At 35.3% G+C, this 23,335-nt stretch overlaps 1 protein-coding gene across 1 annotated transcript; it reads left to right on the forward strand.

Annotated features, from left to right (window-relative positions):
- The first annotated feature begins 6,290 nt into the window (after positions 1-6,290).
- On the forward strand, positions 6,291-7,732 carry LOC143586574 (uncharacterized). The gene is made up of 2 exons (XM_077068093.1): positions 6,291-6,455; positions 6,613-7,732. Exons 1-2 carry the CDS (start codon positions 6,326-6,328, stop codon positions 7,506-7,508), a joined length of 1,026 nt encoding a protein of 341 aa, XP_076924208.1. The 5' UTR covers positions 6,291-6,325; the 3' UTR covers positions 7,509-7,732.
- Positions 7,733-23,335: the final 15,603 nt, after the last annotated feature.

The following is a 23,335-nucleotide window of genomic DNA, read 5'->3' on the forward strand; positions in this document are numbered from 1 at the left end:
TGGTTAGGTGGTTGTGGCGATTGTAGTGGTGGCAACAACAGTGGTGGTGATGTGGTGGCGATTTGGTGGCGACTCGTGGTGGTTAGATAGTAATAATGTCAATGACAATGGCAACAGTGCTGGTGATCAGGTGGTGGTGGCAACGGTGTCGCAAGTGGTCAGGTGGTGGTGTTGAGAAAGTAGAGTGAAAGACGAATAAAATGTAAAGGAGGAGGAAGTGAGAGAAATGATTTTGATGTAATAAGTTTCTTTATGTAATAGTTATTCAGCTTCATTGATCAACCAAACATTCATTTTATTTATTCTATCATAATAACTCATTTCCTCATTTCCTTTTATATATTATTTTTGCATACCAAATATTATCTAAATAAAATAGATAATTTGATATCTCTGTTGTATAATATCTATTTAATGTGAGTTAGAAATTGAGGAAAGAAATGCATAAATCTCCAAGATTTCATCCTGTTATTTTTCGATAATTAAATCAATTTTATTAGTGTAAAAAATAGAATCAAAGATATAAGAAAAGCTAGGCTAAAAGCGAATCCACTCAATTGTAATTTGTAAGTAATCAAAAGAATTGTTGATAAACTTTTTATCGCCCAATACATGTCAACTCTACAATTTTTCTTACCTTCTGAAGTATACATTTTCATTTTATTTATTTTATGTGTGCTCCCTCTTGGTATATCATATTCTCTGGTGTGTAAAACTGATTGTAAGCTACTCGAAGTCCGGCTAACTAAAACTTTAATCAAGTTAAGCTTAAACTAATTTGAAATTAAACTCTACCCTAGTCAAAAGTAAGTTTGCTTAATAAATGAGCTCAAAATCAAACTTCACTGATCATGCATGCTCAACTTGCCTCGCAAACCTAAACAATTAACTTTATTATTTATTAAGTGTTGTTTTATATATTAAATATCTCTATATATATACTAATAACAATTATATATAAAGTTATAATAAAAGTAACTAAATAGTGTATATATTCTATTTTATATACAAAAGTTACATAAACATATATAAAAGCTACTCTAAATGTATACAAAATTAATTATAAATTAATAAACAATAAAGTCAAGTTTGAGTTTGACTTGGTTTGCTTACACCTCTTATAAAGGGAAAATTCTCAAAATATGTATTTATGAAAACAAATTTCAAGTTATATGTATTATTTTTAAAAAATTCCAGAAATCTGTATTATAAATTAGTCGTTACGAGTAGATTATGTTAACAGACGAGTATTTTGCATAGCCAATTAAAACATGCCACGCCGTTATAAACTAACCGTGACGAGCACATTCACTAGTCATTTAGCTACACCGACTAAACAAGTTGCATGTCTCGTAATCAACGCCCACGAGTACTGCATAAATCGTTTAGTCGCGACGAGTAGATTGCAACTTTTCGAGACACGCGTTGTTTACGAAACTAACCATGACGAGATGTTTTGTATACCAAATATATCGAACCGGTTAGTCTTACAAGATACTAACTGGACCGACTAGTTTGAAAGTTGAATTAGTCATTACGAGCAGATCATGGTCAACGACTAGTTCTTCAGTATACATTTCCTATACGAGTAGTTTATTACCAGTAACTTGTCGCGACTAGCTTGACCTTATAATTTACTCGTGGCTATCGATTTAGTGATAATCCGATTTATTTAAAGAATATTAAAAATATTATGCAATCCCTTATTTTTATGACATTTAAAAAAAATTATTATTTCATGTTCTTATTTACGTGAATTTCTATTTTATGTCGTTTTTCATAAAAATTATTATTCATGTGCCCTATTTATCGTGATCCTTATTTATATATCATCTTTTAAAAACATTATAATGTCATGTCTCCTATTTTTTGTGATCTCTTATTTTTATGTTATTGTTTATAAAAATTATTATGTTACATCCTCTATTTTTTGTGAGGCTTTGTCATATTTTATAAAAATATATAAAAAACAAAATCATAAATAATATTAAGTGTTTCAATATATTATTATTATGTTAAATTAATTTGAAAAACTTTTAATTGACTATGTTTATAATGTCTATTTCTAGAATTTTTTAAAAATAATACATAAAACTTGAAATTTGTTTTCATATAAATACATATTTTGAGAATTTCCCTCCTATAAATTGTGTGTGAGAGTGATAGGGTTTTGGGACAGAGAATTGAAATTAACTTTGTTATTATATGGTGGCAGAATTTAGAAAAGGACTTACTCGAATGATGTTATGTAGTTTTCTTAATGATAGTAATATTTTTCTTAAAGGCCTTAATAATAATAACTAATAATAATATTATTGCTGCCTTTCAAAAAAAAAAAAAAAATAATATTATTATTGCTATAATTAGTATAGCAATAAGAAGAATGATGAAAGTTGAGACCAGACTAATCATAATCATCACTACATTTCATTGATTACAAGAATTTAGTAAATGACTTTCCCTATCTAGAAATCTTGGGTTGGGGAAAACATCTTTTTCGCTCTTTTAAACATGCAACACTTTCTAGACCATATACCCCTTCATTTTCGGGTTGATAGTAAAACTAAAAAACCACTCAGTTTAACGTAAAGTGGGGAACTATAACTTCACCGTTAGATACGGAAAACCAAATAGACATGGAAACATTGACAACCACAGTAATCGAGTTGGTTGATGGGTACGGGCTAATTAAGTTTCCAAACAGTATTGGTGATCTACGCTTGAATTACACAATCTGAAACTAGAACCAAGACAAGAGTTGATTTAGTTGTTTCCATATCATGCAATTCCGGTCCACGAGGCTAACATTGTTAGAGCATTCACATCTTATATTTTTATTACCCTTTATTTCTAAAATATAAAGAGAAGTATAGATAGTATTTCACTTATTTAGCTTTCACATTCTATTCATCTTACTCTAAAATATACAGTAGAGAGTAATAGTAATTCTTTCTATATAAAAGGTTACTATTCATAATTCTATATAATTATGTGAGTGTAGGAATATAAAAACACTTTTGCCAGTAAGATATAAATAGAAATAAAAAATGGTATATGAGATATTTATGAAATATACACAAAATTTAGAAAAAATAATAATGTTTTAATTAAAATATACAAAATGTGTTGCTAAATGAAAAAGGCTTTTCCATTATTTTTATTTTTTTATGTGAGAGGCTTCCCCTCTTTCCCAACCCTTTCATTACCCACAAATCGACCATCTGCTATGAACTTTGCCAATGAGCACAAATCAATTCATGAATGAACACAAATATAAATAATTAAAAAATGTATGAAGCGTATGAATTAAAGAGACAAGATAACGCGGTTGCAAGTTGGTAATGACTCGTGTAGTGTAATTACACTATACCACGAAAATCAACTAGAGTTATTTTATCACGCCACTTGTACAATTGTAGCTTACTAAATTACGCTAGCTAGTTATGATATTTAGTTATAATTATGCTATTCAACGTAATTTTCGTTTCTTCCTTTGCTTCGCATCTTAAAAGAGAGATATATGATCCATCTCCAACATATGTGTGTCTCGTTGAGAGGGTTTAGGGTGCAAGCTACCATATCTTGTGAAATTGATTAAAGAATATCTATGAAATGGCCACATTATCATTAGTTCTCCACTCCATCCATATTTATAGGCTTTCCTTTTTATGGTCAAAATCACGACAAACTTTTCGATTCGTACAAATCAACAGTAAAAAGTCAGTAATCACGTTCGTCAGAAATTCTTCTAATATTAAGTTTGACTCAAGCTCTTAAGTAAACTCATTGATACTTGGACCTTTTAGGAGGTTTTCTTTGTGTTATTATTATACTCTTTTAGGTGTTTATAATTACTTAGTTAGGGTTGTGCAACAGGTTCGGAACCGTCAGAACCAAACCGAAACAGAAAATGACTGAAAAATGAATCCGATCCGATCCGTTTATATATTGAAAAATAAAAGATGTTTATGATACGTGTTTCCAAGATGATGGCTATTTGTTTGCCATTTCATCGATCTGCCATCCACATATATAAAAATTTAAAACATTGACTTATTTGTCTTCTTTATTATGTGTGTGTGTCAAGATTGTCACTAATATTTACAGCTGTGTTATCTTAACGTGTTAATATATTCAATGTGTATATGATTGATAAAAAGTGTATATGGCACACTTTTCATTTATCCTGTCTTTTTGTTGTTTCATTTAGTTGTGTTCATACATTTTGATCCAATATGTTCTTCTGGCTAATTGAAAAATACGTTATATATTTGTTTTCAGCATCTTATAATTTATGTTTCTTTAGAGTTGATTAAAAAAAGAATGTGTAGCTTGTAATAAGGTTTTAGTTTGATCATATGCACGATTCCACCTAACGGACTTGAATCTGGCGCAACGTAATTTGAAATTGAAAGATTGAATGTCACAACTGCTACTAGTTTTCATACTTCCCCATTACGTTAATGGATAAACAAGATGACATAATTCATGTTATATTTGTACGCAGTCGATAAACTTCAAACTAAATTAAGGTATATACTGCACATTATCAACTCAAGTATTAACATATTTAGTTTTATAGAAGCTATTTATGCATCCTTTTTATGTTCTTAGCACATTTTAGATGTTCACGTATGTTATTCATATCCTGGATATGGGCCTTCTAAGGCGATGAAGAATTTAACGGGAAAATCGACTCATTGTATCTTATTGAAGACTAATGATCAGCTTTTGGAAGAAAAGTTTTCATTGTAGTAAATTGGTATATTCTTTTGGCTTGATTTGTGTGTGAAGACCGAAGACTGAAGACCTATATTTATTTATGAGATATACTTAATTATTAATCATGAGATACATGATGTACGTTTGATTCTTATTTGTATATTTCAAGAAATAAAAATCAACCGCAAATCTGTTAATTAATCGGTCACAAACGCGCGGGTTCTAAAATTAATTGTCACAAATTTGTCAAGAAAAATAGCCACAAACTGGTCACAAAACTTTCTATCCATAACTTGCTATTGTTGAATTCAGTCGCAAAAAAATCCGTGGTAGCCAACTGAGATTTCCCACAGAGGTTTTTGTCATCACGTTTCTGGTTGCATAAGCCTTTCATTATCGATTTTTCACCGAAAGTGTGTCGAAAATATCCTTTTTCTAGCAGACTTGTGAAATAAATATTGATAAGTTATATGCACAGGAAATAAGTTGTGTGGGGTTTTCTAGTTAGTTGAAAATGAATGAAAATGGTGATGTTTCTTGTTAAAGGGTCATGTGTTTTTGGTTTTTTTAATGGGTAAATTGTAAACTTTAACTTGCTTTCTTTACTATAACGAAGAAGAGTAACAACGAAGCTTTATATTTATCCAAATATTCAATCAACTTATGACATCTTTGATGGAGGCTTATCTTTAAATTATGACCATGTTTCATGTTGAACATTTTTCTATATGTAATCAAATTTGGAGAAATTAACATAAGAATTTATTAAGAAAAACTCCCTAACTATTTGTAACTTTATTCCACTAATTACATATCTCCTAATATTCACAAAATATACATAACAGATAGCTAACACTCTAGTATAGTATAAACTATGCATATATAATGATATAAGAATCGTAATCATTAGAGACATCTACAATCACGGGTTTCAAAGTTCCGGTTAAAAATATAATATATCTCTTTTCTTCCACTCACAAAACCCGTTCTTCCTCTCTTCTTGCCATATGATCTCCTATATATAAAGTGCCCATAAACGCCCTATTGTCGATCCTCTTATCCAAAACACACTCTCGACAAATATGCATATGCATTTAATGTGAATATATTGTTAACCGTTAGAAACAGGTGAGGTTCAGTGTAGGGCCAAAAAGTTAACTAATTGAAATATGTGATTATGTGAAGTACACTTCATCTAAATCATTGGTTCTTGGCTCTGCTGAAGCCCCCACTGCTGCTACCCACACCAGGGGCCAGGCGTTAGAGGGGCGCTACCAACACCCCCCTTATCCAGTTTCTCTCTCTGCCACACGTCATAATATTATTGGTTCTTGACTCTGCTGGAGCCCCCACTAAAGCCCCCACACCCCTTAGTCTAACATAACAAGTATTTGGAGAACCTCTAGGATATCTTTTCCATAAAAGAAAAACATAAGTCACTACTTTTCCAAGAATATAATTAAGTACCATTCCAGAAGGACATAAATAATCATATTTTAATTAATTAATAAAATATAGGAGGAGTAGCCATCTTGACATTATATATAATATATGGTAAGATACGAGCTGTTGTTATGAGGGAGATTTTTTGGTAGATAGATCCATGGGCCATCACTGCTGCACCAAACAGAAGGTTAAGAGAGGGTTATGGTCACCTGAAGAAGATGAAAAACTCATCAAACACATCACCAATCATGGCCATGGCTGCTGGAGTTCTGTCCCTAAACTTGCAGGCTAGTACTCATATATATTTTTATCTTTGGCATGACCAAGATTAGGGTTTATGCTTTAGGGTATCAGTTTTCGGGTTTCTGGTGTAATGATGTTTCTTGAATTATGTTCTTGGAGTTATAATGTTGGTTTTGTAACATTTTGTGATTGAACTTTCAGGGCTGGAAAGGTGCGGAAAGAGTTGCAGATTGAGATGGATAAACTACTTGAGGCCCGATCTGAGGCGTGGTTCGTTCACCGAGCATGAAGAAAGAACGATTATTGATGTTCATAGGATACTTGGAAACCGATGGGCGCAAATAGCAAAACATCTACCGGGTAGAACTGATAATGAGGTTAAAAACTTTTGGAATTCTTGTATTAAGAAGAAACTTATTGCTCAGGGTTTGGATCCAAACACTCATAACCTTCTTTCTCCACACCAGATCCCGGTTTTTAATGCTAATAATAGTAAAAACATCGATTCCACTAAGCCGGTTTTCTCCATTATAAATAACACATCATCACAAACCAAAGATGTGAAAAAGGTCCAACCTTGTCGACCTCACTCGAATGCCAATGATCATGCCATGAGTCATAATTTGTTCGAAAATTCATTAACCCACCGGAGTTCAAACCTCAATTATCAAGACTACAATCTTGTTATGAAGAATGATGCTAGGTATGATCAATCTACTCTAGGGTTTTCAAGCCAACATTTGGTTGATAGTACCAAAATGCCCATGTTATTGCCACTATCTTCTTCCTCGCAACCGCTTGATTTTGGGACCATTATGCAATGTTGGGCAGCGAACAACGATCTTGGAGAGGCTTTTGAGCCTGCAAGAAGACCAGAAGCGTACCAAGAAATGTTGCAGCCGACGATGGTGGGTCAAGCAGTGGTGGCTCAGGGCTTGGATTTGAGAGGTGGTGGTGTGGTCCAGAGTCAAACCAATGTGGATATGGGTTCATTTGATGGGTGTAACATTGACTTAGATTTCATGGAAGCTGCACTAATGCCCACACTGTATACTAATGTGGGATCTTTGGATCAGCTTGCATGGGACTGTAACTAGGTTTATTGGTTTATTTTTTCTATTGTTTAGAGGCTAAATTTGTTATAGTCTTTATTGAATGTGTTGCTGTTTATAAATTGTTTGCTATGACTAATGATTCAAAATTTAAACTTATTAGTAACATGGCCGGTTTAATACAAGCAAACTTTGTTGTATGATAACATTGAGGACAAATAGTGTCATATATAGTACCAACATTTGTTTGTAGTATAGGTAATAGCTAGATCTCGAATCAATGTACTATGAAAGACAGCTTCAAGAACACGACAGATGTTTTCTTTTAGCAGTCCCATTTCGTATGCATTACCAGGGTGTGTAGATACACAACCCAATATAATGTAGGCTTTATAATTAGTAAGGGTTCGGGTTCGGATACGTTCTACAATCGTGATGAGATCAGTTGAAATATTTCAATGACTCGAGAGAAAATTCAAATAGATAATTAATATATGTGTATATGAGAATGAATATATGTGTAGGTTCAGTTACAAAAACATGTATCATAATCATAAAAAAAAGCCTCTTTTATACAATTGGGAAATGCTAAATATATCACAATGTTTTAGTGGCACTTTAGGGGTTTGCAGTCATTAATTGATAGGTTATATATGGGTGATACTTACATTAAATTCATCACTGGGGTTCAACAGGGGACCCTCTTAGGCTTCTCCTTTTTGCCTTAGTTCTGCACCCACTTGTTCACCAAATCAAAGATCGGTGCAAACTTCTCTTTCATGCTTGGTACTTGGATGATGGTACGATTATCGGGGACACTAGAGAGGTGGCCAAAGCATTAGATATTATCAAATTCGAGGGACCTCGTTTGGGTCTTGAATTAAACGTTAAGAAAAGAGAGTTATTTTGGCCAACATGCAATGGGGTGAAGGTGCAGGAGAGGTTGTTCCCTTGCGGGATTGGAAGGTCGGGGCTGGATGTGAAACTCCTTGTTGGTGCTGTAAGCCGGGATGCGGGGTTTATCAGCAGTTTGGCTATGAAAAGGGCATCTAACCCTGTGGATCTGATGAGCTGTCTCCCAAGACTTCGGGATCCTCAATGCGAGCTTCTTTTGCTTCACTCATGTATGGGAGTCGCAAAGCATTTGTTCGGTTTGAGAACGTGTCAACCTATGTATGTGGGGAAGCTGTTTCTATATTTGACAATGGCTTTCGAATGGCGATTGAGGACGTCGTGGTTTGTGGGGGTCCATTCTTCGGGAATCTCCAATGGAGGTTGGCATCATACCTACCCGTTTTGGGGGGTTGGGTCTATGTTCGGCCGAGGATGTATCTACATATGCTTTCGTGGCTTCGAGAGCACCATCGTGGTGTTTGCACGACCATATTCTTCGGGGTTGTGATATTTATGGGTTGGACTCTGATTATGGGTGTGCGATGGATCGTTTACGTAATTCACTTCCAGATTTTGATCTTAGCGGGTTCTCTAATAAGGACACCACCCTCTAAAGCCCAACATGTTGTGACGAGTGCCTTATTTAGTCGAATCGTCCAGAGTTTAGACGTGAAGTTTGATCTATCCCCTCGCCAAAAGGCGGTGTTTGAATGCCTTCGGGCTCCTCGGGATCAGGATTTTCTAACGGCCATCCCCATTGAAGGATTGGGCCAGCATATGTTGGGTTTGGAGTATCAGGCTATCCTTAAGTATCGGTTAATGATCCCTATGTTCCCGACTGATGAGCATTGCCCAATTTGTCGCAAGGTCTGTTTGGATTCTTTTAGAGACCATGCGGTGCATTGGAAAGAATTGTATGGCTTTGAATACAGACATGATTTGGTTAGGGATGTTCTATGTGATGTTCTTAAACGGGCATGGATTTCTGCTAAAAGGAAGCACATGTTAACTTTCTCACGAATCCTCTTGAAGGGAGGTCTACTTTACGACCAGCTGATATTCTTGTGTTCGAGTGGGCAGGGGGAAAACACGCATGTGTGGATCTTACAGGTGTGTCTCCTTTTGATGGGCTCAGAGACTGTGGGTCTGTTGTGGGTCAGGCTGCGCTGAAGGCTGAGTCGGGCAAAGTTATTAAACACGAGAAAGCTTGTTTAATGAATCAACATGTCTTTCTCCCATTTGCTTTTGATACATTTGGTTTTCTGGCCCTAGAGGCTGTGAATTTTTTGAGTATGGTTCAGCGTGTCGTACAGGAACCTCTTCAGCTCCTAGGTCCCAAAGCTTCGTTTTTGGTAGGATTGGTTTTGCTATTCAAAAGAGGGTTTTGGCGCAGCTTGTTGCTCGTTTGCCTGCCACTTTTTTGTAATCGCTTTGTAGTAGCTGAATGTTAATTAACTCTTAAAATGTTATATTAAAAAGCAAACAATGCATTTTTATAGCAATCATAAATAGATTGATAATTATATTGTTACACGAGTAAAAATAAAAAAAGAAAAAAAAAACCTTAGGAGAATTCTAGGAATTTTTTTACCATTGCTTGCAATTGATGTTAGCCAGTAGTAACTTTATTACTAACGACCATTTTCCACATCTGGACCAAAAGCCACTAATAAGTAGTAACTTAATAGTTACAACGGCCACTATAATTTATTTATGTATTTTTTTATCAATCACGTAAATACCATGAAGCTTCAATCAACATATAAGGTTAAAAAAAAAAGAAAGATGTTCTAGTCATATATAGCTTTGGGTTGTTAGGATTATTCACCGCTTTTGGGAGAGAACAAGTTTTTCTGTCTATGACTCATTAAGATGAAACGGCATATTGAAGATGTTGAACAACTGAATGGTGGGGATATGAATGAACCACAATCCTGAAATCTCATACCTTTTATAAATTCATTTGCTTTTACTTATGGATACCCCCACTTTCTCATAAATTTAACCCGTTTTTTCCTCCTCTCTACACTAAAAAAAAATAATTCATTTTTCGTCTTAAAATTTTAAAATTAAATAACTAAAGATACCTTTTAATTGACAACAAACAAGTTCATATTACTATTTTCATATTACTATTTTCATACGACTACTCGTGACACTATTCTATTATTATTTAACAATATTTTTTAGACATTAATTTGTTATACTCACAATATTAGGTTATCTTTAATTTTGTTCTTTTGCTTTAAATCTTTATATATTTAACATTTGCTTTTTAACTAAATTAATTTTATGTTTTACATATTTTATAAACCAATTCATCTGTTTATACTCAATTTATACAGTGATTATTTTTCCATTATTTATTCCATAATATAACACTTCACATGACTCATTAAAATTCAATTTTCACTTTTTTAAAAACGGATTCTCATTATAGAACACGCAAATCTAACTAACGAGAACCTGAAGTTCTCTACAGTGTTTACATTTTATATTAAACATACTCGTTTTACAAAAAATAATCGTTAACATAGATAAAATGTTGAAAATCTCCAAACTTGAATTCGCGGAACTTGACATCTCAAGTAGCAATTCAGATTTCTAAAATTCTTTTGACAACGCAGAGTCTGGAGGAGACGATCAATGATGAGAAGAATACATCCCTTGAAGAAAAAGCAAAAGCTATGATATTTCTCCGACATCATCTCCATCAAGATCTAAAAAGTGAATAACTTACCGTTGAGAACCCACTCGAGTTATGGAAGAATATTCAAGAACGCTTTGGCCACCAGACGTTGATCATACTCCCAAAAGCTCGCTATGAATGGCTTCATTTGAGGCTACAAGATTATAAAATGGTTAATGAATACATTTATGTTCTTCCCGTATTGTCACACCCCGACCAAAGGCGGCGGAACATGCCGAGGTGTAACGATTGCCCATAAGCGCATGACACTAATTTAAAGCGACAATATTTAACAAACTCATTTCATTTCACAACATCGAAAATGTCACATAACAATATTAATAACAAGTCTCAACAAAATATAGCAAATCAAATATTGTTCATTTTTGCTAATAACTTAAAGGTCTTGACTTTCGTTTCCTCCACAAACATCAAATCAACTTAGATGCAAACCTGTAACATTTCATAAAATAAAGTTTGTCAACACAAAGGTTGGTGAGCAATTCATAAGTTTGAAACAATAAATATATAGTATGAAAAGCCACAAAACTAGTATACAAAACCATAAATAATAGCTATAAACTTGGATAAAATAGTTATCGCTAACAAGTTAGCGACACCCAACTATAAGGGGTTGCCAAATAGTTTAAGATTTTATAGTTATCGTTAATTGCATTACGTTAACGACACCTTGCCATGAGGGGTTGCCAAATGGTCTAGGATTTATAGTTCCACCATCCGAAAGCGATAAACACATAGGCAAATAAGCATAGAACACCAAATCGAGCAATTATTCAAGTAAAGTATATAACAACGTGTGGTTTAAGACCCAAGTATGAAACATTTAGTTTAGATAAGATGAAATGTCACCCCCAAAACAAAAGATAGAAAACGGGGTATGAAGTTACTCACGTTCAAGTAATAAACTTGAAAGATTTGATTATTTGGAGATTTTCCGGAACGACGAGGTTAACGTATGAAGCCTAAATAAAAGAAAGTCTTGGATTTAGAAAGGTTGTCTTGAAGATCTTTAAATAAAATAATTGTTGCAAAAAGTAAACAATTAAAGTTCAATGTTTAAAATGTAACTAATTAAAAATTTATAATAATAACCCTTTAAAAATGTAAGTTTGCTCGAAACCGGGTTAAAGTATCTAACCTCAATATTTAACTAACCCAAGTTAGGTAATAAGGTGAGAAAAATGCTAAATGCAAGTTCCTTTGGGACAAAGATACTAAAACGGGTCTTTAACGAGTGTTCGGGTTGTTGGTTCGGGTCTTGACGAATGGTCAAACCCAAAGTCAACTTTCCAAAATATTAGTTATTATGAGATAACTTATTAAAACATGGTAACACTTAATCAAGTATGTAGATCTATTGTTTTAGAACTAACAACGTACGTTAAGCGAGTGTTCGGTTTTGTCGGTCCAAACTATGTTATGAGATCAAGTTGGATCCAACAATTCCAAGTACTTAAGAAAATAATTAAAATCAGTTTGTGAACTATTTTTGAAGAAATATACAAGTCTTGATAGCTAAAAACACACTTGTGTGTCTTAAGCGAGTAAAAATCGGATCGGTTCTGTGTCCATCTCATAAGAAGTTCATAGATGGATTCCACATACCCATATATCATAGATCTTGTATAATAATGTACAAATGAAAATATTAAAGTTCTACAACTAAAAAGGTCAACAACAAGTCTTTTTAACAAAAGTTCGGTTTGGTTCGGTTTCCATCTCACAATGAGTTCATAGATGGATTCCACATACCCAAGACATGTAAACGTGACTAACAAACTAAAATGAGCAGAAGTTAGGCATAATGATAGGTATAATAAGTTATGTGTGTGTATATGTATATCAAGAACACGAAGTCCTCCATGAAGCCTTGCCTTATGGCATTCGAAACTTAACCAGCCGGAGTCGGTGAAGTAACAAATAAAGAAAACAAGGGGTGTGTATTATATATATGTTGTACCACCATATTCAAGAGTTAGTAATGTTAGATGAACAAGTTAGAATTAAAGAGAAAACTCACTTTGACTTTTAGAGGTCAAACCGTCAAGAACACAATGAAAATAACCTTAAAATCTTTGAATTTGAGAGAGAATTTGGAGTTGTAGCAGAGATTAATGGATGGAAAGGGTGGTGTATATATAGGGTAAGTTGAAATGGTCAAGCATAAAGGGTCTTGCATGAAAATGGGGGTGTTTTGGTCACATGTTTACATAAAAATAAGCAAAAACGGGCTGATATGCAGGTGTGCCTTCGCGCTACGCGACCGGCCCCATCGCGCCCCGCGAAGGGGTTATTTTCCAGATTTTCAAAAATGGCAGTTTTGGCCCCCGAAGTTCATTTTAAGTGATTTTTAAGCGTTTTAAAGACCAAAATGAATGTTTTCAAGACCCAACAAGTGTAAAATAATTTTGTAACATAAAATCTATCATTTTTATTATATCAAAGGTTTCGGTTTACAAAACGGGTCGGTTTACATCAATAAAGTTTACAAAACGAATACTATTCGGACCCGAAATTGACTAATGCCACAGTATCTACTACTTTAGGAAATTTCGTCCCGAAATTAAGATGAAGACAACGATGCAAACAAATGTGGATATTTCTCTTTCATTGCGTCTTCTCGTTCCCAAGTAATCTCCGCGGCACGCCGTGATTCCCAACGAACTTTTACTAACCGAATACTACTACGCTTGGTTTTCTTCTCGTTGCGATCCATAATCTCAACGGGTCGTTCAACCATAATCATAGACTCATCACCATGAACTTCATCGAGAGGTATATGGAGATTACCCTTGGCTAGGCACTTTTGGAGATTCGAAACATGAAATGTCGGATGAACACCGGCAAGTTCTTGCGGTAGTTCAAGTCGATACGCTACTTTCCCAACACGCTCAAGAATTTTAAAAGGACCAACGAAACGAGGAGCTAGTTTACCATTCTTTCCAAAACGAACTACCCTCTTCCAAGGAGATACTTTTAGAAGGACAAGATCGTCAACATTAAATTCGATCGGTTTTCGCCGTTTGTCGGCGTAACTCTTTTGACGATTTCTAGCGGCTAGGAGATTCTTACGGATTTGATTAATGACATCGGTGGCTTCTTGGACCATCTCAGGTCCCGTGATTTGAGCTTCACCGATTTCGTTCCAACAAATCGGGGAACGACATTTACGACCGTAAAGAGCTTGAAAAGAAGCCACATCAATGCTTGAGTGGTAGCTATTGTTGTAGGAGAACTCGATGAACGGGAGATGAGAATCCCAATTCCCACCGAAATCAAGAACACATGCTCGTAGCATATCCTCGAGAGTTTGGATTGTACGTTCGGATTGACCGTCCGTTTGAGGATGATAAGCTGTGCTAAGATCGAGACGTGTTCCCAAAGCTTCTTGAAGAGATCGCCAAAAATGAGAGGTAAAACGGGCATCGCGATCGGGAAATGATAGACAATGGCTAACCGTGTCGGCACACGATTTCCCGAACATAGATTTGAGCAAGCTGCTCGACAGAATACTTCTCGTGGATCGGAATGAAATGAGCAGATTTGGTCAAACGATCGATGATCAACCAAATTCTATCTGTAACATCCCGAAATTTCTAAGAATAAATAATTAATATATTATTTATTTAAGATGGAAAAGTTTACTTGAGTTAATTATTAAAAAAAAAAGTAAAATAATAAAGATGAAAGGATAAGTAGGCTAATTAGATGTAATTAATTATGGACCAAAAAGAAAAGATGGGCCTTAGGTCCATGGGCTTAAGGGAGTATAAATACCCATTAAAACCCTGATCCTTTCCATTTTTCATACATCTCCACACCATAGCCTACACCATCAAAACACACACTTAACCCAATTCCCGTTTTTGAGAAAACCACCCACAAAGACACAAAGATTTCCGGAGATCTAGCCGTCGGATCAGTCTCAAATTTTAATTGAGTGTTCATGGTATACAAATGAAGATTTCCACTGATTAGATCTTCGATCAGAAGTCGGGAAGTCCGAGTTTTATCAGCAATACCATAGCAGCTCAAAAGTGAAGATTCCGGCAACTGTTCAGCTGTTCCGGCGACTGTAGCGGCGATTTCCGGCGAATGTGAGCTGATGGATTTGTAGATCGGGATGAGACGGTTCCGTGGCCACTTGAATCTCTCAAATCGAAGTTCGTTTGATATGGTTTTGAGCATCTCGAGTGATTTCAAACAAAAACCTCAAAGGTACGTTTTTGTTAAAAAGGTTTACTTTTCATGAACGGATTTACATGAAAATTTGTAGGACGATAGATCGTGTCCAGATAAATCGTAATGTTGCAAACTTGAGGATTAAAATGGATTTAACGAACTCATGGTTATGAACGACTCGTTTAAAATAGACCCTAGATCTAGTTTTGAACGTTTTAGCTATAAAGGTGCAAGCTTTATGCTAGAAAATGGTTAAGTCTTGATGATGGGTTGATAACGAATGTAAAACGGTTAAGGAGGATGGGATATAGGTGGTTAAAAGTGTAATCACAGACCGTTAACCGTTATTGAGCCTAAAATGGAATTAAAGATAAGAAAATCTGAGCTGAAAGCATCAGACAAGGGTTCTCGGACCTGAGCCTCCATATGGGTTCTCGGTCAACGCGAGAACTCGGTCAACCTGAGTTTTTGGTCGAGTTCTCGGTCAAATACGGGTTCTCGGTCAACTCCTGTTTTCGGACAATTATGGGATTTCGGTCAACACAAGTTCCCGGTGACCCAGGGTTCACGGTCACAAAGTGTTCTCGGTCAACATGTGGGTTCTCTGCTGAGAGTTCTCGGCCACTTGGGAATGTTGTGGTCTGTGGGCCTGACCCAACTAGGCCCAAAAGCCAAAGTGATCAAAGTCCTGATCTAACAAGATAGCCCATCTGTTTAAGAATTAGAGAGCAAGCCCAACATAGAGAAGTGTTGGTTAATTAGAATACCAACTTAAATAACTGTACGGTTAATATATATATATAATATATATATATATATATATATATATATATAACTATTTAACAGTTAGCCATGCACAACTAAAGAAGGGGATAATAATTAGCGGCGAACGCAACAGGATCCAGGTGAGTTTCTAGCTCCATTCATTGTTATGTTTTCGGGGCTGTGTGCATACTCGATTTGATTAGTTAATACACTTACCTTAAGTGGTAAGTGTATGCCTATTATGATATATGTGTATGTTATAAAAGAATGCTTGACGGTATATGAACGATCTTCGGATATTGCATGTACTGTCAGGAGATAGTTAGATAATGTGATTGTTTATATATATGTTGTATGTATGCAGTATGTACGTTATAGAATATGAGGATGAAAGAAAGTATGTAAAATATATAAATGAAAAGGGAAGTAAGATATGAAGGAATTGACGGTAAAGGGTGGCAGACCCTAATAATATCTGTGAAGAAGGGTGGCAGACCCGAATAATATTAGTGAAGAAGGGTGGCAGACCCTAATAATATCTGTGAGGTTATAGGGCGAAAGACTCTTTAATGGTGGCAGACCCTAATAATATCTGTGAGGTTATAAGGTGAAAGACTCTTTAAGGGTGGCAGACCCTAATAATATCTGTGAGGTTATAGGGCGAAAGGCTCTTTAAAACGTATGATTATGTATGTAAAGAATTATAAAGTATGAAGTATGAAAGAAAGAAAGTTTGAATGTAAGATTGAAAGTATATGCACTTATGTATGTATGAAAGAAAGTTAAGAAGGTTAAGTATGTAATGTAAGAAGGTATTGTATGTTATGTGATTAACTAGAACTCACTCAGCGTAGCTGACTTTTAGTATGCACGCAAGTGAGTAGAATGAGGCAGTTAGCTTGAGGAGGACACATGGCAGTGCTGGACGAAGCTGGCATATGAAGATTTTGCTATGAGGTTTATTTACTATATTTTACGTTATGTTTTAAAAGACAAGATTTTGGATGATTGAAACGAATGGTTAAAGTATTATTTCTTCCGCAAAATGTTTTAATTAACTCTGATTGAAAGAACTGCGTTTATGAGTAAATCCAACGTCCAAATGTGAAGCACTGGTAACGGGGCCTTACAAGTTGGTATCAGAGCAAAGTTCGAGAGATTTAAGCATCCTACATGATTAGACTCGAACAGAGAATGGGATTAAAGTAATAAAAGAAAGAAGATGTCAGTTCAAGACAGCCATGTGTCACTCAAGCAAGCTTAGTAAAGATAAGGTATATGGTTAAATAATGTGTAAAGATGTTAGCTTAATTGTTAAATGAAGGATATGTGTATGTAGGGATAGGATTAACTGATTGTTTGATTGATTAACTGTTTAAAAGTAGAAACTTGCACAAGTGAAATCATAAAGGGAAGTATGTAGAACCTGAGGAGTAATGCAAATAGTTAATTACACTTGGCCACTGTCATTAACTACTTACCTTACGAATCATGTGCTAAATAATTCCTAGAGTGATAACGTTTGTGTTTCCTTAGAGATAAGATAGATGACTTACAAAAGGAGATCGTACTGGACGCTGTGGTAAGACACGTGCCAACCAGACGTCTGTTGAAGAAGGTGTGACAAAGTAATATACGAAAGCAATAGGACTTCGACCTTAGGAAGTAAAGAAGAAAGATCACCCATGGAGCTTGTAATCATATACACCAAGGGAGTTGCTCAAATGTTTCGCACTACAATGCCAACAATGTTCGCTGAAGCATCAAAGGTAGCCCGAACTATGAAGTCCAAATGGAAGTAGCATGAAAGAAACTGAGATAAGCCAACTAGAATTAGTCAAGACAGGTAGTATGTCTGCAATAGTTAACTTCATAAAGGAACTTTCTTGGATCGTGAGTAACGAAGCGAATGACGAGAAAGTAGAGATGATCGAGAAGGACGGGTGAAAGTCGAGGCATCCTAATTGAATATGAATGAAAGTATGAGACTACATAGTTTAGCAAATATAAAATAAGACGTTAAGAAGAATGTAGTTGTGTACCTGATACTTTATGGAAGAGACCACTAACGATACTTTCGTCAAAGTATGAGAATGGTTAAGAATTGTAAGGTACAACTAGAGGGACGTGAGTTCCTTTCTACTATTTATGATTGACCTTAAGAGAGTTCGATGTCTTTTAGGAAAGGATTTGACGTCTGAGTTAAATATCGTATAGCATGTAAGAGTAAGTTGATAAGGTTTATGTCATTGGATGATGGTACAGTGACTGTTTATGGTAATGAGAAAATTTCAAGGCCTAACGTCATTCCGATGATAGAAGCTGAAGGTTTGTTAAGGCGAGGGTACAGTGCCTACCTGGCGTATGTTGTCAAAGCTACGGCCGACATGAAAGAAATGAAAGATGTTCCTGTAGTGTGTGACTAACCAGAAGTGTTCCCGTAGGACCTTTCGGGGTTACCACTGGGAAGAAAGGTAGGATTCTAGATAGAGTTAATACCAGGAGCACAGCCCGTCGCGAAAGCACCTTACCGCCTGGTGCCGTCCAAGATGAAAGAGTTAATGTCCTGACTACAAGAACTCCTCGACGACGGTGTTCTATGCCGAGTATTTCCCTACGTGGTGTACCGGCGATGTTCATGAATGAAAAAGACGGAAGTATGAGAATGTGTATAGATTTCTACGAGTTGAACAAGCTTACTGTGAAGAATAGATATTCGTTGTCACAAATGGATAATTTATTTGATCAAATGCAAGGTGCGAGTTGGTCCTCGCAAATAGACCTCAGAGCAGGCTATCATCAGTTGAAAGTGAAAGAGGCAGACATCCCTAACACAACATTTCAGACGCGATATGAATACTACGAGTTTCTCGTGCTATCGTTTGGATAGACGAATGCTCAAGCAACATTTATGGTTATGATGAATAGGGCATGTCATCCGATCTTGGATAAATCTGACATTGCTTTTGCTGATGATAATCTTAAAATATTCAAGGAATAAGTCCAATCATGCTGAACACTTGAGAGAAGTGTTGTAGACGTTGACGAAAGAGTAATTTGATGCTAGGATTTCAAGATGCACCATTGATACATGGATACCTCTTCAAGCAGAAAGAACGGAATACGAGGCAAGAAGATGGGCAGGGCTGATAAAGGATTATGATCGTGAAAACAAGTATTATCCCGGAGAGGCTAACGAGGTCATTGACATACTAAGTCGTAAAGGTGGAGAGGTTATCACGCCAATCAAGCCGTATGAATTAGTTAGTACTTTGGATTGCATGAGCGAGATCCACGAGGTACAACTAAAAGTTATAAAGGATGAGAGCAAGATGAAAAATAAATGAATTCTCTAGTTACACCGAGAGTTAAAAGATAATACTTATGATGTGAAAATCAAATTTGGTTGCCTGAGGATTCCACGTCATGGGTATCTTCGAGGCCAAATCCTAGATGAAGATCATAAGTCTAGATGTTGGTTATAATGAAGGCATATACTAATAAAAGTGAAACGCTTAATTAGAAGTCAAATGAAGATGAGTCCATGGTATGTGACAGCTGTGGATAAACATGATACTTTGCCTACACGGATAAGAACAACCCCAAGTGTTACGAATGTGGAGCTGACAGTAACACCGCAAGAGGATGCTAGAAACCAAGGACAAAAGGTCGAAAGACATGCGAGGAAAGTTGTGACAACCGGCATTTTCAGGTTAACTCCGTTAACTAAACCCAGTTAAATCTTGTTGACTGTGTCAGTAAACCCGGTTAGTTCTGTTAACTAAGTTAATGAACTCTTATACATGTAGTGTCATGTATGCACACATTGATTTAGTCGTGTAGTTGGTGACCTAAGTGAGAGTAACTAGTTATTGATAACTAGAATAATAAACTTGTCACGCATGCTATATGTTATAATAAATTTGTCACGCATGATATGTTACATGTATTATATGTGATAGATGTAATTGTGTTACATGCTTAAGATGTTACATGATTAGTTATTGCATGCCCATATGTTGTAAGAGATTGAACAATTAAATAACATAACATATAATATATTACATGGTAAGTAACAAAAAGAGAAGTGCACAACATATGGTGACCAGGAAATGATTATAATAAAATGTAACATGTCATCTAATGTTTAATCAAATTGATGATGACTTAATGAGGGTGTAAATGAATGTGTAATAAGGATTAAATAACAATGAAGATTAAACTTTTCTTTTTCTCTCCTTGTCCTTCTAATTCAAACACACATACACACATTTTATTTTCTCAAAATCTCTCTCACAGATCATAAACAATTTGGTGAATTTGGAAGAAAGAATATTGGATTTTTGAATCAGGCAATTAGTAAGTATAGTTTAGTATACATTCTTGTGTATAAATTGATTTTTGATTCATGAAACCTAGTATCCAAATAATTGGATTTGTGAAAAATGAATCAAGGATGATCAAGGTTGATTGTTAAAAGAAATTTTGTGTCTTATTATAAAAGAAAGGATGGAAACTTTTTTTGTAACTAAATATTATTTTATAAATCAATGAAATAATGAGAGACATGAAATTTGATTGTATAAAAATGTTCCTTGATGATTTAAGATCATAAGGATGTAAAAATCATGATTTTTGTGATTTGTGGTTTGAATATGCTTGTTTACAGATTCTGTGTCTTAGATTGTATGTTGAATAATTTGATGACACATTTGTGTTTCTGGTTGAATTTTGATTCTATGAACAATTACTTTGAATCTAGTTTTCAAAAAGTCATGAATCTTAATTTTTGGACTTTGTTTGAATGCTTTTTATTAATTTACAAAATTGGGTTGCAATCCTGATTGAAAGATAAATTTTCTGAGTTGTGTTATAAATTGCATAACTTGATATTAAAAATAGATATGGGTATGATTCCACTTCTGGAATGTTTTAAATTGAAGTAGGAATCTAATTCAATTGGTCTTGCATCAATTGGACAAATATATAATTTTTGATAAATATTTATGTACTGCTGTGTTAAAATAGAGACTAAAATTAGGTTGATGTAGAGTGTAAATATTCTGTATGTTTTGGTGTAGTGTAAAATTATGAGAAAAATATATGTTGTACCTAATACTTGTGAGAATATGTTTGAATTATTTGGTAATTTAATTTCAAGTTTTGGTTGGTTAGAAAAATCAGTTATGGATGATTAAAAAATCGTTAAGGATGATCAATATATTGATTAGTTAAAATAGTTGTAATTTGTAATATATTGATTATGCTAATTTGAATTTTGACTTTATGGGTCAACTTAAAACTATTTGACTAAGTGGTTAGTCTTACTTGTGAAGTGATAAAAGTGGTAGAAGTTAGACTTAGTCATAGAATTGTATGAAAAGTGGCTAAGTGCACATTACTTGATTATTGTTAAATTGTGACTAGGAACATCAAGTAATCATTCTAAGTCTAGATTAGTGGTCAAAAGTCACCAACGGGTCGTCGGTCAATATTTTGGTCAACGGTCAACATTTTGGTCAATGGTCAACAAAACTCAATTTTTAGTCTTCGGTCATCGACACTTGGACTTTTTAGTCAACGGTCAACAACTTGGACCTTTTGGTCAAAAGTCAAACAATAAGTCAAACTTTGGTCAAAGTCAACGAAAAGTAAAACATTGGTCAAAGTCAACAAAAAGTCAAACTTTGGTCAAACTGTAAATAAACAAGGGAATTGTTTGGATACTAAGGGTTCTAGAAATCGCTTAGCAGATACTTATAGTGCTTGTATGATTTAGGCACTAGAACAACTTTGACTTAAGCAGTTGACTTTCAATTTGAACCGCATTCGAGGTGAGTTTCACTACCCCACTTTTTACTTACTCCTTTTGGGGGGGGGGGGGGGGGGGGGGGGAGCATGCAACATGCAAAACTGTTGTTGGATAATTGTAGACTTTTTAATACCTCATGTGTACATTGTGAACTTATACTGAAGTCCCCCATGCACATTGGACCGTTAACAATTGTACATTGGCTCGGTAATGAAAGGTAGTACTACTGGGTTTGACGAACCCCCTCGGGGCTCTCGGTTGAGGGAGTCGCCTGGCATTACATTTACTAGGAACGCAATACGCACTAGTCTTATATTAGACTCCGTGGGTGGCTAACAAACTAACAAGTCAGCCTCGGTCACAATGGAACTCATATTAATGTAACATGATTGCTAGCGTAATTAACTAGCGGTATTACTAATGCATATATTATCCTTGCTTTATTTCTTAAAGCGTTTACTTACTAAATGGTTTGTTTAACAAACTTGTTTTTAAACTCAAACCTGTGAACTCACCAACCGTTGTGTTGACCCGTTTTAGCATGCCTTTCTCAGGTGTTTAAGGTGCACGTGCGAAGTTTAAATGAGTCTAGGATGCATGGATCCCACTAAGCATCAAATTATGCTGGGAGTCTTCGATGAAATGTTATGTCTGGGCGTCTTAGATTCTGCACTCATTTATGTGTACGCGTTGTATTCGCACCACATTGATTTCGCACTTAGCTTCTGCACTCATTTATGACAAGCATATTATTCATGCATTTGCATACACGTTTATTCTGTACTTGGGGTAAGTAATATGTTAGTACATAACCACTTAACTCTACAATTCCATACGGGTATGTCGAAATCATCCACAACATTATCCTCGGATAAGGAGCATGCCACTCTTTTTGTCGCATCAGAACCTTCACCCTTCTCACATCATTGGAGCCGAGGAAATACCGACTTGAATATAGCAACGACATCGTCTAGAATGATGAGTCATCTCAGGCCCTTGCACGGGCAATGCCAAACGATTATAACCTCTTCAAGCGTTGGGTATGTCGGAAGTGAGTCTCTTATCTATCTACCATCTTGAGTATCCTAAACTTCCTAGCCATACTCCACTCAAAACTCCAAACTTGAGTCTCGGTTGAGACACACCTCTTTGAGGCAGACCCTTGAAGGCATTTTTTTTATAGAAATTCATCAGTATTGAGATGCCATAATTTTTATTCCTTACCCGCGCGCTCATTTCATTAGTCGATGCTGCTGGAAGAGTAGATTGAATGCGCAACTGAAAACATCTTGCTTATGGTACACTCAAAGTCTATTCTGACTTAGAGGGAAAAAATGCTTACTTCACTTAATTTCTAGCTTATGTCTAAGTCATACTTCGATTGCATGTTTTCTTCGCGAACATGTATTCTTCTGCCATCTGTGAATCTGAAATCTTAGTGTGTTCGACTCGAGTGAATACTCGGATAATCTATTCCCAACCAAAGTTTGGTGTGAAACTCTGAACTAA

This window comes from Bidens hawaiensis, unplaced genomic scaffold (genome assembly GCF_021521415.1).
Source record: "Bidens hawaiensis isolate Kalapana, Puna unplaced genomic scaffold, B.hawaiensis_p1.1 tig00034706_1, whole genome shotgun sequence".
Classification (NCBI taxonomy): Eukaryota; Viridiplantae; Streptophyta; class Magnoliopsida; order Asterales; family Asteraceae; genus Bidens; species Bidens hawaiensis.